General features: G+C 46.4%; 1 protein-coding gene across 1 annotated transcript in view; it reads right to left on the bottom strand.

The window, feature by feature from the left end:
• Positions 1-4,964: 4,964 nt before the first annotated feature.
• The window catches only part of NDST4 (N-deacetylase and N-sulfotransferase 4), a 100,837-nt gene continuing 87,447 nt past the window's right edge, over positions 4,965-18,354 (bottom strand). Inside the window, exons 11-19 of the mRNA XM_039384988.1 lie at positions 16,434-16,616; positions 15,834-15,930; positions 15,284-15,407; positions 14,284-14,458; positions 13,128-13,298; positions 11,709-11,818; positions 8,826-8,928; positions 8,054-8,574; positions 4,965-5,459 (exon numbers count right to left, since the gene is read on the bottom strand). Of these exons, the coding sequence (XP_039240922.1) occupies positions 8,455-8,574; positions 8,826-8,928; positions 11,709-11,818; positions 13,128-13,298; positions 14,284-14,458; positions 15,284-15,407; positions 15,834-15,930; positions 16,434-16,616 (1,083 nt within the window). The 3' untranslated portion in view covers positions 4,965-5,459; positions 8,054-8,454. The remainder of the gene's footprint in view (positions 5,460-8,053; positions 8,575-8,825; positions 8,929-11,708; positions 11,819-13,127; positions 13,299-14,283; positions 14,459-15,283; positions 15,408-15,833; positions 15,931-16,433; positions 16,617-18,354) is intronic.

An 18,354-nucleotide genomic window follows, 5' to 3' on the forward strand; every position in this document is an offset into this window, starting at 1 on the left:
TATTTTGGGAAGCTGGAGAGCGATGGTGCGATTCCTCGAGCTAATTACGGCGAGGCACACGCAGCGTGGGCTCCGGGCTGCAAGGAGCAGGGCTTTGGCTTTCCCAGGCAGTTCTGCAACCAAAGAAAGCCCTCTGCTGTCAGAGGGGGCAGGACCTCCAGGGGTGACCCTGTCCATGGAGCCCAGGGGCTCCCACAGCAATGGGAATTCCTGGTGAAGCTCTGCTGGTTCCCGGTTTGGCTTCCAGCGGCCTGGCTCGTGTCTGAAACCAGCTCCCTCCTCCAGCACTCCTAAAACATTCAGTAACACAGAGTATTTAAAGGTGGTAATTGCTCCTCTGAACCTGTCCCCGTGGAAGTGCCTCTCCAGGTAGGATATCCAATCCATCCACCACTGAATTCCCTCTGTTGAGGCCTCGCACTTCACGCTGCTGCCAATTCTCTGCTCCTCTCACTCACTAAAATAATACATTGCAGTTGCCTTTTAAATTAGACTCAAGCTTAACCCTCTGGCAAAGTTCACGAAACCTGTTCCCTGTGAGGGTGAACTGAACATGCTTTTTAATGTGGGAAATGCCACAGGTCTGTCAGCTGGCTTTTTCATGGCAGTTCATAGGATCATGGACTGGCTTGGGTTGGAAGGGACCTTAAAGATCATCTAGGGGGCTTGGTTTTCCTGAGATGGTTTGCTAGGGCTCCAGACTTCCTTTACTGTAGGCAAAACCCTGTCTCCAAGAAGGGCTTTCCCCTTCAGGATGTGTTAGTCATTCCCTATTTATTGCTGTGTTTTCCTGTGCACTTTTATTACATAGGATGGGAGGTATGAAGGAATAAATTCCTAAGACAATTAATCAACAGGTGGCCAGTGGAGAAGGCAGCCAAAATGTGATGGAATTATCTGTGGGCAAAAGAGTCATTTCAAGTGGGTGCTAAGCTCTCTAATTGGAGGTGCAGGAGTGCAACACTTAATGTAGGAAGGAAACCAGAAAATGGATGTACTTAAGGTTGGGCACCTAGGAAAGCAGTTTTACTGCACATTACCAAATTTTATAATGCCTTCCTTGGGTCACTGTTAAGTGTCCAGAATTATTCTTCTTTAATGTGTCAAATAAAAACCTGTTTAATGTGCCAGTATTAAACAGGTCCACGGGAAAGACGGGTCTGCAAAGGACATTTCTGCTTTAGCACCCAAGACTTTGTCAAACAATGTTTTGTGCAAGACATGGAAAAAGCATCCTTCTTTTAAGGATTTCCCTATAAATGAGCATTCTAATTTCAAAAATCACCTTCAGGTTTCTGTCCTGAGCTCATTCATAGGCTCGCCCTGCACAGTTCACCTCGTTGCCTGATTAGTGGTTGGCTCTGCTACGTGAACGTGCCAAGCCCTGAGCGAGAGCACTTGGGGTTTATGAAAATATGGAGCTATTTGGGGGAAAAAAAAAAAAAATCTGCAGCACTACAGAAGTGGTGATTTAGGATCTGCACTAAAACCTTCAGCTGCTGAGCAGGTTGTAAAAATTCTCCCTTGTACAGATGTTTTCCACAGCAGAGCCGAAACGCTGCTGCGAGATGTCCACCAGTATAAAACACCCCTGTCAAAATTTTGTCTCTCAGCTTGTCCCACGTGGGAAGGGAGAAAAAAAAAAATTGCTTGTCATGGAATGGGCTTTGGAAAGACCCTGACAACGTGGTCGGTGTGAAAGCACCGACACAAAACCTTCCTCGAGCCACCCAGGGAAGCCCCGAAATGCGGCTTCTTCTGCCACGTTTTCTAACATGGAGGGAAAGAAAAGAAGGGGCTTCCTGGGGGTGGGTGTGTGTCTGACCTTTGGAAAAATGGGGGTTGGTGTTGTGCCGAGCTGCCTGTCCGCTCCCATTGTCCTGGCTGCTTTGGACTGCCTCCCTGTTCAGTCCTGAGCTTTTCTCCTCAGGTATCGGATCATATCTTTTAAGAAGATTGAAGGGAATTAGGTCCCGGGGCTCAGCTCTCTCCTCTTCCAGGCAGCTGACAAATTGGAGTGTGTTCTGTGTGGCAGCCACTGGAAAGGGCTGAAGTCTGCAGAGGGTGAACCAGGATCCATAAAAATGTTCCTCCTGCTTAAGATGACGATTTATAATTGAACTGCAGCTCCCAACTTAATGAGGGCAGATTTACACGTGGTGCCATCCCGCTCTGCCTTGCTTTACAAATGGGTTCTGGGCACTGGGAACAGTGGGAAAAAGTGTGGGAATAATGCAGGAAAGCTGGTGACATCAAAGAGATCCTCAACACACTCCTAGAATGTGTCTTAATTAACTAGGCTATTTAAAAGTAATTAAAGCCAGTATGGTCTAGGAAATGAAAGATGATGCTCACTAGGGAGATTTGCGTTTTTCTTCTCTGCAAGCTGGGAGCAGAAGTTAGTCAAGGAAGAAATTCAGTTGGGATTGAGATTTACAGGTAAATTAATAGAAGTAGCCCCAAGGAGGGCGGGTAAGTAGGAAAAAAATGGAAGGGAAGCAGGCAAGGAAGATGGCCTTGTGGGAAGGGAGAAAACAAGAATATCTAAGACAGAAAACTTTCTCCTGAAATAAAAAGGTACCTGAAAGGTGATTTTTGCCTTTTTTTTTTTTTCTTTTTAAATCAGATTGCTTTATGAAATTTTAAACGCTCCACGTTGCAGAACAATTTTTCTTTGCTTACTCGGTGTGATTACACAAAGCTCTGCAGGAAGATGTGCTGCGGCTACAATGTCATTAAATAACATTTTCTGTGGGTGGGTTCATTCTCTCCTTCCCGAGCATATTTAATTGTCACCGATGCTTAATGGGAATTGTGTGCCTTTGGAGGGCGTGCAGATTAATACGGGGATGATTCCCCGGCCAAGGCAAATACAGGGAAACACACACAGGAAAAAAATTAGAGGAAAAACTCTGCAAATAAATATCTGCCTCAGAGCAAGCGCTGTGAAAACTCATGCCCTTGTATATCCAGCTCTTTCTTGGATCTGCTATGAGGGGAAGTTAAATTACCCAACAGGGAATGTGTGTTGCAGATAAGTTCTGCAAGACGGCGGAGTTAGAGAAGCAGCGAGCACAAAATCAATTGAATGGCAGGCAATTATCTCCCAAATTATAAACCGCATTTTTCAACCCCCCTAGCAGTTTATGGAATTGCAGCTTAGATGGAGGAATCCCACTCCACCCACTGCTGACCTTCCCCTGGCTGAAAATAACCTCTGACAAAAAGCCCGAGGTGATTCCAACTCCCAGCTCATCAGCCGAGTTGACCTCCTGCGGTGGAAGCAGATTTGTGTATTAACATGTCCCATTCCCATTCCCAAAGAAATACAGGAGCGCTGTAAAGCTGGCCTGTGTTTGGTTAGGCTTGGCTGCAGCAGGACAAACAGCTCTGTAAACCCAAAGTTGGCGTTTATTTGGATGTTTGGGATGTTTTTCTCCCCACCCAGCAGCTGCAGCTGACCGAAATGCAAACACCAATCTGCTTTCCCTTGGGAAGTCTTTAATTCTTCATGAGCGGAAATGGGAGTGTAAATTATGTGCAGAATTCATTTCTGCAACTCTATAAATCAGTTTGTAACTGGAATTTGGATATTTACATGCCTGACAAAGTGGTTCTCTCCTCTCCTCTTGCAAACTGCACGTGGAAAAAGCCCTTTTCACAAACAGATCAGCTCAGAAGTTTATTTAGTGCTTTAAGGTTTCCAGGTTCTGGGAGGGAATAATCTGGTTCTAGGAGGGGAGAATGCAAACCTTAATGAATTTTATAGAAATAGTAAATTTTTGACAGAACTCTGCTATCGTTTCACTAAATAAGACTCAGGCAGGAGCCTGGAAAGGTTTCTGGTTCAGGCCAAAACCTTTCAGGTTCAGCTGCAATTTCCACATGGTTTCCTTTGCCACCCAGGGAATATGAAGGGAATACAAGAGGTGGCCAAGAAAAGACAGGGATCTGTGAGTGACAGGAAAACAACCTGGCTGTCTTCTTTTTATTCATTTTTTTTCAGTAATCACTTCATTTAGCTTTATAAAGGCACTCGGGGTCCAAAGTAGCAGGGATGTGAATGTCTCTGAGGGCTTTTAAAAGACATGATAGAAAGCTGGTTGATTTTTAGTTGCTGAGGACCAACAAGTAGTTTTTATCTTTTTTTTTTTTTTTACAAAGAGATTTAAAGTCCTGAAATACTTTGAATATTTCACTTACCGTGTCTCCCTTGTCTGCAAGGACCAAGCAGATCTGGGGGGAAAAAAAAAAGCCAAAACTGGTGTTCAGATTACTGTAGTGTCACTTGTAATTTGTGTGATGATAAAAGATCTAGAGAGGAGGCATAATTTGCTATTCTGTAAGGTTTGTACTGAGAATCCTCGACTCTGAGATGATTTAACCTCACCCTGGCATAGAGCTGTAAAACAAATGAATATTTTATAATAAAAAGTGGAAGCATTATGAGATTTTTGGAGGAGGGGTAATTCTGAGTGCAGGGTTTGGGCGATTTGCATCAGCTGAAATCAGAGCCTCTTAAAGTTCCTTGAACAGAGCAAGGGGAAATTATTATTAATTATTATTAATTAGAGCAAGAGCTTGCATGGGGCTGCCTGTGTGTCCCCCACCTCCCCCTGGGTGCAGGGAGGCAGAACTTTGGGAAGGCGGGCCCAGAAATGCACGTTGTGCAGCGTAACAAATATTGGAGTGTCAGACTTGCCTTGAATTCGTGTTGCCTGCCTGGAGAAGGAGGAGGAGAAGGAAGAGGAGGAGGAGGAGGAGGAGGAGGAGAAGGAAGAGGAGTTCAGTGGCACTCCCCGTGCTGGCGTAAATCCCACGTTGCTGTGTCGCCTTGAGGAGGTGCTGAGGCGGGAGAAGCTGAGACGGAGCGCTCGAAATAGGTGGCAGAGGTTGTTGAAGAGCAGATTTGGGCTCAGAAAACGGGAAGGGGGATTTAAGGAAAGAAGACATGCGCTCTGTAATACACCCTCAGAAGTGTTTATTCTGCGGCAGTGAGAAGAACCGGTAATCAGGTGTGTGCACGTCAATTATTTAAAACCATTCCAACAAATACAGCCTTTGACCTCCCCCACCACCACCACCCCCCCCCCAACAAAAATACTTTGAGGGATCAAAATTTATTTTGATTCCCTTTGCTTCAACACCAAGTACTCGTTCAACTGGACTTGCTGTTGTCACGTAGGAGGGGCAAGAAAAATTTTTTAAAAAAAAGAGCTTGGGCAAGACAGTGAAGTGTTTCCTTCAGCTCTATCAACAGGATGTCTCTTGTTTTGAAATACTACAGAAATGATCATAAGTCTTATAAAAGTTATCCAGTCACTGGAGCACTGAACACTTCAGAATCTGTGTTGCTTGCAAATCCTTATTTTTTTGGTAGCTTTTCTGGAAAGGAGAGGGATGGAGGAGTCGAATCCATAGGCAGGTCCACACCTTTGCAGTCACGCTAAAAGGATGAACTGGAAGGACAAAAAGAGACAATAAGGACAATGTGAGAGATGTTGTCTGGTGGAAATTCCTGTCCCATGAACATACACTCAGGTAAAAGAAAAAGCAAAATGGATCTTACTTAACTATAGTAGAATTGGACACTCGGCCACTGCTGAGTTCTGTACCTGTGTTGGACCCGTTTTACACGGCTGTCACATGCTCACACATCCTTTCATAAGCATCAATTTTAACTCATTATAAACAAAATTAGCTACTGGTGGAGACTAAGTGGCTGGTTTGGACTTGATGTCTCACCCTAGGGTGGCCCAGCTGAGGGGAAACGAACACCCCGCACCCAATTTATTCTTGGCTGACCATTCAGGGGCTGCATGTTCCCCCATTTCACTGGCTCAAACTTTAGCAGGAATGGGAAGGGAAAGGAGGAGAGGGAAGAGGAGAAAACACTCAGCTCCTGCTTTTGTATTGAGGGCACATCCTGCTGCCTCATTATCACATCAGAGAGCCTGGACCCAGCAGTGCTTTCACTGTGCCATGTTTCCCTCCCTCCAGAGTTTATAATTCCACCTGTCTGAGGGGACACTCAGCAGCCTGATCCCCTATCAGAGAGGAAATTTGTTTTATTAGAAACCATCCACGAGCAGTTAATCCCACAACTTTATTTTAGACCTTGAGAGGTCAGTGCATAATTTAGGAGGGTCTGGGTTCCGTTCTGATTGCTCCGCGCTCAAAGACAACCTCAGTTATGGGAGTTGGGTTTTCCAAGCGCTGAGGTCCTGCTTTAACCATCAAATATGCTGCCACGGGCCCTGATGTCTGTGTCTGGCCTGTAGGGTCAGATCCTCAGTGTGGCAAAGCTCCCGGAATCCCTGTTTCCAGGGGAATGGGAGCAAACTGCAGCTGCAGCCCTCCAGTGTGTAAAACTCTTAGGGATTTGCAGCCTGCACCACGTGAAGGACGTGAATCCTGTGCCTTATAAACAGGAAAGAAGGACCAGCACTGTCTTTCCCAGCTACAACCCCCTTGCCATGAATAAATGTTTCATTTTTTACTGGGTTTGTGTTGCTGGTCTTTAAGAATCCCGACAATTACGTGGTCAGGGATATGAAAGGCATGAAAGAAATGGAGATCATTTACGGGTAGTTCACAAAGGCTCCTCTATCCTAGGCTGGTCCAGGGACATTCCATGCTGATGGGTCCCATTACAAGTGGAAGGAATGAAACTTTAAACTGCTGCTGTTTCATCTTTATGACACATAATGGAATCAATTCAAATGTCAGTTTTCAACGGGACACGAGATCTCTCGGAAATGCGATGCCCATTCAAACTGGAAAAAGTAACAGTGGGGTATAAAAATATCTGGTGTGTTTTAAGGACATGATGCTATCACAGAGCTGAGGGTTGGGAGAGACAGGCTTCTTTCCTTTCCAAATGAAAATCTAAGAATGAGAACTAATTTTTTTAGATTTTTATGGTATTGGTCTCATGTCCTCAAAAAACTCCTGAAACCAATGTCATGTTTATTTAGCTTTTAATCGAGAAGTTGGGAAGTCCTCTTTTAATTAATGATGAGCCAATTCTAATGCATTTTAACAGCTAAAATTCTATCAAATGGTTGATTTAGATCTTCTTCACTGAGCAAGCCTTCCTTACCCGAAGCTCTCATCACACTAAGTGATCTTTGGCATTATCAGTGCTAAAAGATAAGGGAGCCTGGATTTGTGTGGTACACACAAAGTATGTAAATGACTCCTCTGCCCAAAAATCCCACATAGAGTTCCTTTTGTTTGCCATTTATTTTGCCCTAGCTCATTTTGTAGAGTCCTCCTGGTCAAAATATGAGAACAGTTCTGTCTCCTAAGCTGGGAGGTAAGGATCAAATCCACAGGGAAGAGGAACTCATAAGGCCTCTGCAGCACCTGAAATTATTTGTGCCTAATAAGAAAGACAGAGAAGTTTGAAAATGAAAACCCGCTGCATTTTGGGCTGCATAAAGAATGTATAGCAAAGTTTTGCCAGGTTTTTCTTTCCTGAGGAAAAGTGTTACAAGGCTAAAATGCCTAAAGGGTCTTTTGCTCCCTCAGCTTAAATTTCCCAGTGAGTCTCTGCCCAGCCTCGCTGACCTTGGCCCTACATGTCTGAGTCCCAAGCACAGTTCATATAATGGTTTTGGTAAACCACCCTGTCATTTCTCTATGGGCACAAAAAGCAGATAAAGCTAAGGCTGTGTCTGATCTAGATGCACAGCAGGTAGATACCGAGGCATTAAAATATATACATCATGCATGTATACGTGCTATATACTGGCTGTGTTTGTCCTTTCAACTCCGTAACAGCCCACGGAGAGAATTTTGCTTCAACAGACTGTAGTTTGGGTTCAAACCCTTAAAAAGGGTCATTAGAGTTATTTTTCTGTGACAGTTTACAGACCAGGACCCTAAACGGCTCACCCCATCCCTGAAGGCTTCAGAGCATAAACATTGCTCCCCAGAGAGAGGCAAAATGGCTGATATTGAGTTATGGGCAGGGCACTGCTTGCATGGCCTGCTCGGAGTGTAAAAGGACTGGAAAACAAAGGTGGGAAAAGCCCAGGGGATGACCAACCTCAGGGTCCAGAGAGAGATGTTCCCATCCTTTGCTCGTGTCCTGACAGACTGCAATTTGTCCTACACACAGTTTCTGGTACTTCCTGGTGGAGAGAGGAACTGGGCTATGCCCGAATCCCGGCCTGGATAAGGGGTAATGCCACGGAGCTCCGGGTTATTCCCTGGAAGCCGACGAAAGGGGTCGATGCTGCGAACTGTCAGCACGTGCATATGAACGGTCGTCGGGTCTGGGGGGATTTTTTTTTTCCTTTTTTCAATCATTCTTCGGTGAATTGTTGTTTTATTTTTGCTGGGAAGAGCGTTGTCCATGAGGTCCGGCGCTGACGATCACGAGTGAGTCGGAGAAGCGGGGGTTTGGCGGTGAAGGGAATGGTCCTGCTCTCGGGGTGCCCCTGGGTGCTACCTGACCTTCTGCAGCTCCTGTCGCAGCCAGGAGGGCAGGGGCTGCCCCAGCCTGTGCAGCAGCTTGGACAGCTCCACGTTGTGGTCTCTGTAGTAGCTCGACAGAAACGCTCGAGACTGGAGGAGGGTGGGGGGAAAAAAAAACACAGCAAGGGTTAGAGAAAGAAAGATTTCAGCCCCTGCTTCCTGCATCCCTGCACTGCTCCCAGAGAGGGGCTCTTACAGGAGGCAGCTCATCTCCTGCTCCTGATCTTTTAAAGTGGAAATATAACAAATAAATAAAATAAAAATAAATCAGCGCGTCTCTATTTTGGGAGCCAAACGCAGGCTCTTATGTTAAAAGTTGTAAATCTCTGGGAAGCCCTTACCTCTTGGTCCATTGGTGGGTATTTGCGACCTTTGCTTTTTCCCAGGCACTTTGTTTTCCCTCCTTCCAGTAACTGGCACCAGAAGCCTTTCTGAGGGTCAAACCTATAGAGGATTATATATTTTAGAAGACCTCACCACAGAAGAATCTCTCAGCTACTAAGACATCAGTGTTAGCCCACAAATATCGCTGCACACCTCTGTCTAGATGAGTGGAATTCTGAGGACAGAGTGGGAAACAGCTTTCCTCTCTTGTGAAAACTCTGGGGATCCATTTTTTTCCTGCAAATTTGCCTTTGGAAGTGGCTCAAGGCAGGGAGTTTTTTCACACTGTGATTTACCTACTCTGAGTAGATTTTTATTCTGCTTGTCAGCACACAGGGTACAAGTTTGAAGGGTTGATCTACAGGTCTCCTGAATGAATTACTGGTTGGGTGTTCAACCTCACCTGGGCAGTTGCTGTTCCCTATCACTAGATCCAAATACCATTTTCATTCCAAAGATGGCACTGAGCATAAACACTGTCTCAGCAGCCTTATCTGAAATACACCATTTGATTGTGATGTCTGAAATCCAGAGACAGAGGAATTTTAGATTAAGGCTCTAAAGCACTCACCCACTAAGGAATGAGCAGCACGCGGCGTTAAGTTTGGAATTCATTGCCGTGGGACTTGCAGCATTGCATAAAACACTGGAATGCTCTGCATTCCTGCTGTTCAGCAGATGTTTGAAAAGCATGAAGTGTAATTGGCTGGCACACGGAGGTAATTAGTTACAGAGCACCTTCTTGTCCTGGCTCTGTCTGTGTGACACGAGCGTACCCACAATTCGCCGCTGTGCAGAACTGAACTTATTTCAGCAGAAGGGTGAACCTTCATCATGGTTTTTTTTCTTTCCTAGCCTATTACTGCAGGCCTGACCTTTGTTTCCTAAATTGTCTCGGTGGCTGTATCAATTAAAAACAAATAAATCATTGATTAAGTGGGTATATTGATGACGGATTCATTTCTGCTCTGGCCTTTCCCATCTGCTCGTTGCTGGTGAAGTGCTTTGCTGCCTTGCACTAATTTCCCAAGAGGAGCAGCAATACAGTGTGCTGGGTAAAAGGAAAACTGCAAAACTATGCCCCAAACCATATTTCTGCCCCAGAAGAAGCATACTGAACATTATGAAGAGGATGTGCAAATTTGGGGAGGGGAAAAGAGGGCGAGACAGCTCAGGCTGAATTCAACCCGCTGTGTTCGGGTCTCACAAAACTCTCGGGTCTTCTGTAAACATAATTGGGCACAGTGGAAGTGTTTATTTAAAAATAGTGATAGCCCTGAGGCTAAGGTTACAAGGGAGCTTTTTAAGGCAGTCAGCAAGAAACCTTCCCAGGCCTGGTTACCTTCTCTTGCTGCAGAGTAAGCCCGTGGGAGAGGCAGGATTTGGGGATGGGCGGGTGCAGGGGTGAGCAATGCCGCCGCGAGGAGCTTCCTCTTAGCCTGACAAAATGTAGCAGCACTCCAGGAGAGAAGATTTCCTTAAGCACACTCCCCTAATCCTGTATTTTCCTCCAGCCCTGCCTCTGTGTGCCCCCTGCTCTCCTTCCACGGCTCTGGTAGCACCTCCCCTCTGCCTGGGCTGGTTTCACCCTCCTCTGAGCCTTTCCCCTCATTACTCAGGGTGATGGACTTGTTGCTCACTGGTGTTGCAGGACTGGGTCCTCGGGCTGCTTCCTGACGACTTTAAAGATGTGTGGTGTGCACTTGTTAGGCAGTAATGACTAGGAACAATCCTGTGCAATCTTTTTCACTTTGACAAGTCCTGCCATAAAGCGACTCCAGGGTTTAACACATTTTTCTCTTCTATCCCAAACCCGTGTGTGCTTCCGCGGCACATTTGCATTCTTGATGCCTCGAAACACTGAGTGCATAATTTTATAGATCTGTTTACAATCCATTTTTTCCTGTCCAAACCAGCAGGAGAGGCCAAATTCTTCCCTGCTGTGTGACTCCACTGACTTTAATTTAGTTCCAGAAAGGAAGATCTATGTCTGTGGGTGTGTATTTTAAAAACCTAGCAGAAGGCACTGCAGATGTGCAGCAGCAGTTGTTCAAACATCAGTAGCTCAGCTCTGAACTCAAACTCCTCCTCTCTTTCATCCTCTGCGGAAGCCAGTGACTTAAAAAATTACATTCTGAAATCCAAATTTTTTCCCTCTGGAGAAAGGTTTTGGCAGAGCAACTCTCTTAAGCGCTGAACTCTCGCTCTGTGCCTGCGACATAAATAGCATTGAATGGTAATTGTGAGCAGAGAGGAGCAGTGTGGGGCAGATGGAAAGTCCAAAGGCCTGCTTTTCCCACAGTGTTCCTGCTACCTGCCTGCAGGGAAGGCAAAAGTGGAGGCTTTTCTGCTCCCCACCCCACGTGCAGGCTCGTGCTCTCTGCTCGCACAGTGAGTCGGAGAGGCCTCTGCTGCCACGCCAGGCTTCCCAGCCCACGGATGGCCCAGGCCTCGGGCTGTGGGGAGATGATGCTGCTCACGTGGGGAGGCTCCATGCTAAAGCTTCTTATGATTTTCTGCTGGATTAAGAGGGGAGAGGGAAATTCAGCCCACTCCCACCCCTGCAGGAGTCTCAGCCACACGTGAAAATGGGATCAGGGAGTGGGAGCTTCTAAGCCAACCTCTGCCATTGGGGCTCCTGTCTGAACGGGATAAAAACATGTAGTTGAACTTTCCACAGCTGACAGCTCCTGCAGACTGACATAGGAAAACCCTGAGCTTTGCAAAAGTATCGTTGTCATAATGTGTTGGTTGTTTGTAACTGATGATCCAGGGATCTGGGTGGGAGGGGATGTACCCCCTGCTCCCACGGGGCAGGTAAAAAAAGGGAGTAGACTCACGTTAGGGCTTCAGAGTAATTGTAATGAGGAGAGACTCCAAGGAACTTCTGCACTTCATCCATCACGGTGGCTGGGTCGCTCCTCAGCTGCTGTCCATCAATAATGAGCAACTGCAGGGGTAAATGGGGCAGAGATTTAGAAACAGGACTAAAGCTTCACAAAATAATGGCATTGTTTCCCTCCTGTGACAATCTGGGTTTAAGTTAGCACGTGACTTTGGACAGTGCTAACAACATTCATATGGATGGATTTCTCTTTAGGTATGCTTTTCATTTTATTGGCTTGAATTTTTATAAGTGGGCACCTTTGTAACTCTGTGTGTGCCTCTTGTTCAAATGCAAGAGTTAAACCTCCCGAGCCACACCTGAGTCTCAGAGAATTCTGAGAAAAAGAGATAAGGAAAGAATGTAAAATATTATTGAGGCTTATGATGTGTCTGCGGAAGATCTGGCACGGAATATGAAAAACAACAAAAGGTCATATATATATATTGTAGAATTAAATGCTCAGAACAAGATAATTACATGTTCAAAAGTGATATGGTGGCAATTTATTTGGAACTTCCCATCGGCCTATCAACCATAAAGGCTTGCAAAATTGTTGGCAGTGGGCTGGGTTTTTTTGGTTTTTAATTAAAGATTACTGCGATGTAAAGGTGCATTGACCCCCATAAGCAAACAGTAAGACAATATGCCCGCAGACTGCTGGAATACCAAGCAGTAATGCTGATAACTATTCTGGGCAGGCTTGTTTTGTATTTATTGTGAGGGCTTATTATGAATTATTAAGTTTTTGAGTGCCCAGGCGGGGTGAATGCACGTTACTGAGTGCCCATTAGCAGGCACTGGGAGTGCACTCCGTGCATGCACCTGATCAGCAACGAGAGCATTTTGTCGTGTGTCTTGTAAAATTAATCACCACAACTGTGAAACACAAGTGGTTTGACAAGAAATGTGTCGCCGTGCCCCTGAATGTTTAATGAGAGGGTGTAGTAGGCAGACATACGGACTGACATATGACCATGTCCGTGGAGAAAGAGTGCCCATGTCTGCATTTTGTGGTACTAAAAGGTTTGCCTTAGGTTATTTTATTGGTGTTATTCGTTTAGCAATTTTCTTTAGGCCTCCGTGTTTAGGCAAATTTTTCATGGGAAAGATTACAAAAGACAGCACAATAAAATACCTGAAGGGAGATGAGGCAAAGGAAGGAAATTTCTGCTGTAACCCCAAGAAAAGCCAATTCCGTACCAGGGTCAAAGATTTTTTTTTAATGAAAGGGAGCGAGTGGGAAGCAGGGTGAAATTTCTGCTTAGGAAATGCATTGACCAAAGCTTCCTACCGTGCCGCAGCTGCTGTTTCTTGGGAGCCAGCAGCCTTGGGAAGCTTGGCTGGTGCCGGAAGGGAACCCCGAGGGCGTTACCTGGGAGGCAGGGTAGTGGGACAGCCACCTCTCGATGTGCACAGCGTACCATCCCGGGGTCAGGCACCTCTTCTGGAGAGCCCTGATCTCCGAGGGTGCCCGGGGGCCGGACGTGATCACTTCGTAAAAGTTGAATTTCAGGGCGGCGGGGTCCTCGTGGGAGCGCTGGTGCTGCCGGGAGATATTTGGGAACGCGTCACAAGGATGCTGAAGGTTAAGCCTTAAATCTTCGGTGCCCCTTGTGCCAGGTAGGAGTGGGGGGGCTTCAAGGCAGCAGAACCCCCATTCAGCCAGGGGTTCCCCCTGGGAGCCGAGGAGTCAAATCCTGCCAAAGCAGGCACGATTCCTTTACTGCTTTGCACCGGTAGTTGTAAAGGTGCAAATGAGACAGATACAGGGTGCAAATGAGATGTTAAAAGGGTGCAAACTGCAGCCTTAGGCCGTGTTTTGTTCCTCGCAGAACTTTCTAACCACCAGAAACGGTGTATTTCATGCTTATTGCAGCATTGTTAATTTGTGTCTGTTCTGACATTGCTTTAGTCTTTCCTGTATCTGTATTTCACGTGGAGGGTTAAACACATCTCTAAAAGGAGCTCTTTTAAACAGTGCAGATTTTGTTAGGGAAAGGTGTGGGCTCAGTAAAAGGCAAGAAGGAGCATCCTAGAGATTTCACAGAACAGCGGGCTTGCTTTTGTTTCCAAAGGGAGAAGAAGCCAGCCTCTCTAGACGCAGCTCTTTTGAACTCCTTGGAAACTTTGGAAGATGCCGTGTACGTGTGTACACAGCCACGTATTGCTGAGCTCACAGCAGGGAGGGACGAGGTGCCAGATCCTCAGCAGCAAGAGCTGTGATTTCCTGGCTGGGCCACTCTCCTCTCCCCCGTGTCCCTCCCCGGGTGAGGAGCCCAGCTTTCCCCCCGGGCGCTGTCAGCTGTGATGGAGACAAAGCTGTTTGTTTACTGCCGGTGGCAGCTCCGTGCCGGGAAGCTCCATCGTGTGTGACACCGGTGTCACAGGTGCCACCTGCCAGAGCTGGCACTCGGCACCCTCCTGCTTCCACAGGCTGCAGAGGCTTGGCAAGAAATCCCGCTCCTTGCCCAAGGACACGAATCCCCACCAACGCCGACCGTCATCCCCCGCCACCGACCTCCCCGTACCTGGTACCAGGAATACGCCCGGTCCGACGGGTCGATGAGGATGGTGATGATCTTGGCCTTGGGGATGAGGGAAGCAGCTCTCTTGGGAGCTTCCTCAGAGTGGAAATAGTTGGCACTTTTCTCGAAGAGGAGGTCGGTGGTGACGTTGGAAGGAGTGGGGAAGAAACCCATGTACCTGGGAGGGGAGGAGACCTGTTAGAATCAGCAGCAGCACAAAAGGGCCGTGTCCCTGCGCTTCCCATTTCGTGGCAGGTGAAAAGGTGGGTTTTCAGACATAATCCTGCAGAAGCAAAATTGAATTTCTCCACTCACTCCAGGCTGGAATAAGGGGAATGCATCTTGGCTCTTAGGTGGTGCTGGTAATAGCTAAAGCCACCCCGAAGTCAGGTAATTAGGTCTTTCCTTTGACGGATGGGATTTCTGCTAATAAGTCCCGTGTCAAAGGGATATCTTTCACCAGTCTGGAGTGAGTTCAGTTTTAGCTGCAGGATAAAAAAAATGGGAAAAGCTTCAAAATGTCAACCATTTAATTTTAACATTGCTGAAGTACTTCATTTTGGAGCTGACAAATCTTTGCTTTTGGACGCTTTCGGAATGTGAGATTTGAATTTTGGCTTCGAATTCTGTTTAAAATTGATTGGATGGATTCTCATGGAGAGGTGAATCAAACCTTACTTCATGAAAAGCCACTTTTGAAGGAAAAGGGTGTAACTCAGTGCAGATACAGAGATGCTGTTCAGCATGAAGACAGAAATGATGTCTGAGCTGGCTCTTGTATGAAAAATCTTGGTGTGAAAAATCAGGAAATTGTTACTGCAGTATCTAAACAAAATTAAGGACTTGATTAAATGTCCCATCACAACCAATTAGACTCTCCCTCTGTCTGATAATGCCAAGCATAACAAATTCATCAAGTAATTATGGTGGTGTCATACATGCTTCTGGAATTGTTCCATTGTCATTTTCCGTGTATTAATAATGAATTTGTTCTTCTCCTTACCAGTCAATTCCCTTGTGGTAGTTGTTGCCATTGAAGAACTGAACTTCCTCAAAAGTTTTTGGGCTGGGGAGGTTACTGATAATGGAAGGATGCATCAGAAGGAATAAATAAAGGGCTGTTGTTCCTAAGGTAACAAAAAGGGATGCCATTAGAAACAGGAGAAAAAAGCACCTTTGACTTTATTCATTCCAGAAAGTTTCTAAAAGCTCTGACTGTTGGGATGATGCTCTTGGGGCTCCCAGAACTGCACTTTTGTCCTCGGTGTGTTTTTCCTGGGAGTCTGTTCTGAGGAATGAATTGCCTGTCTCAGGGCTACCCACCCTGTGTGCAATAAGTACACTTTAAAATCCCAGTAATGGGGTTTTTTTTATGGTGAACGAAGCAATTTTACTGCACAAACAGTTGTGCCTTTCTGTTGGCAGTGAAGGAGTAACTACAGAACTCCACAGGGATCAGAAGAGCACCATCTCCATGGCAGGGAGCTGTCTTCTCTTTACAGGACACAAACACACGGGTACAAAACTTGGCTCACAAATTTATGGCTCCTTACCTGTTTTCTGGGGTCCTATCACCAGGAATTTGGGCAGGTGGTCGCAGGTTTTGTCTCTGGACCAAATGTCCCTGTGCCGTTTGTCGTCACACGGGTTCTGAGGGAGGAAAGGGGTTTGGGTTCATCGCACCACCCTGAATTTTTGCTTGAACAACCTTTGCAGGGTCTAAATGCACAGCATTAGTTACACTGAGGAGTAAAACCCCACAGCGTGTGTCTAATGGTTTTGCATGGCTGAGGGTTAATTTTGGTCATTAGGAGAAAAGAGAAGGAAAAGAGGGGGGGGAAAAAGAAAGATTAAAACTTTGATTTAATCAAGCTTTTTTAAAACATTGATTTAGTCAAGTTTCCATTCGAGGTTAAAAAGGAAACCTCTGAAGGCATTACTTTCTGGGGTGTCAAGATGCTTTTGGTTGACATGAGGATGCAAAAAGGAAGGAGGAAATAGAAACGTGGGATATTATTCATCCCCTTATCTTTCCACTGCCTGTGAAGGCAAAATAAAACCCGGCGAAGAACGAAAGACCCCTTTTTACCTGAGGAAATTCCCATTCCAAGAGGCGGATTGCGATGGGAGGAGGGAGAGGATGTGGCATTTACCTGCCAGAGAGGGTCTGTCTGCTCCGGGAAGAGCTGGAAGTACTTGTGGGCCAGCTGGAGCGGGGGCAGCGTCTGCAGGTTGAGGTTGGTGGAGCTCTTGACGAAGCTGGCCAGGTTGGCAAAGGTGTAGAGGCCCAGGCGGTCGTTGCCGTAGTTGGACAGGTGGGTCATGAAGATGCTGATCTGGGAGGCAAGAGGGGGGGCTTCCAGTCATGGGACTCCTGGCAGCTTTGCCAGACCCATGGGAGACCCTCCCACCCGAACCCGAAAGAAGAGAGCGGAAAGGTTAAACTGGTCATGCTCCTCCTCCTCCTCTTTCCTTCCCTGTTCCTCGCCCCTGGGCAGGTGAGGTGCTGGCACATGGGACCCCTCTGCTCCTTGGATGTGCAGCCAAAACTTCATTTCAGGGCTGAGGTGGTTAAACTCTGGCTGCAGGGCCTGATTTACCTGTAGGCTGCCATTATTTAGGTTTATGAAGGTGCCATAAACTGGATGTTGTTACTTGGCTGTTCTTCTCAGCACGTCAGCCTGGGACAGGATGGAGTGGCAGTGGAATCTGATTCCAGCTGCAGGCAGGGGTTGGGGGTATGAGCCAAGAGTATTTAAGGGTCTGAGGACAGCTGATTCACAGGTAAATGGTTTGATTTGCAGAGAGAGATCCGTGTGTGCAGGTGAGCCCTGGTTTGGATGATGAGGAATGGGAAGTGTGAGCTTATAAAGTGATGTGCAGGCAGAAGGGGAGAGACTGCAGGGGAGCATGTGCCCCTTCCTCTTTGGAAAGCTGCAGCAGGAGACACGTCCAGGTCAGTGAGTTGTGCTTTCTTTTCCTCTCTAATGTCCTGGGGGGAGCTGGATGTAGCTTGAGGCAATCCTTGGAATATCAAGGTGTGTGCTGTTGTTGCTGAGGGTAGTTTATGGCTGGAAACCAGGTGGGCTGTCCTGGCACCTTGGTCCTTGAGTCAGAGCTCTGGAAACATGTGTCTCAGCTGGGTGGCACCCAGGCTTCCCAGCAGCTAAATTGGTGGGAAGTGCTGAGTCTCAAAATTTGGGACCTTCATGCCTAAAATGTCTGTGAAATACTCAGATGTGTCTCATGAAGGTTGTTACCACTGATCCACCTGGAGATGAAGTTTTCCCTTTGTTTTTTTTTTTTTTTTGCAATCCCAAGCTTGTCCAGAGCACACTGTGCTCTCCTGACTTTCATAATCCCTGTGGGATAACAAGCCACAAGCTTCCCACTCTCCCTGTCTCGCTCTGCCAACGTGGTGCTTCTCTAAATGAGAGTCCACAGGGTTTAAAAACACGTCCATTAGTTTGTTAAATTATTAACAAGGCTTTTAGTACTTCTATAAGGTGGAGACAGATGGAGCTTAGGAGAGTGTCCCTCATGGCCCCTCTGCAGTGGGTTTGCAGTGTGCACACTTTATCCCACTGAAAGTAATTTATCCCTCACTTTTATTCTGTTATGAGCCTCTGTTGAGCCAAGGTTGGCAACTGTGCAAGTTCTTTTTGTTGTTGGCTTGAGTTGGTGGATTCCAGAGCCAGTGCATTTTATGACCGAAAGTATTTGACACAGAATGAACATGAAAAATTACCCTAAACCTGGTGCATGTTTCTATGTAGTGCCCCAGAAACTTATAGGGAAGGTAATGAATCACCCTCTTCTCCCCCAGAAAACCCAACACAAACTTATCCTTCCTAGTTTAGAGTTCAGCTCCTCAAAACACGACAAGTGCTTCCTGCAAACTAAGTGATGAAAACACTTGTAGGAAATGTTAATGGGGGATATAATCCTGTCTCTGAAGTGGTTTTTGATGAGTGCTCACAGGTCTGCCAATGACATTTAATATTATTTGCAGCAAATGAAGTTCTGCAAGTAAATCTGTGTGCTCCTCGTGCTTTGTTTACCCTTGAAAATGGA

This window comes from Pipra filicauda, unplaced genomic scaffold (genome assembly GCF_003945595.2).
Source record: "Pipra filicauda isolate LSUMZ 115617 unplaced genomic scaffold, ASM394559v2 scaffold389_size666192_pilon, whole genome shotgun sequence".
NCBI classification, from domain to species: Eukaryota; Metazoa; Chordata; class Aves; order Passeriformes; family Pipridae; genus Pipra; species Pipra filicauda.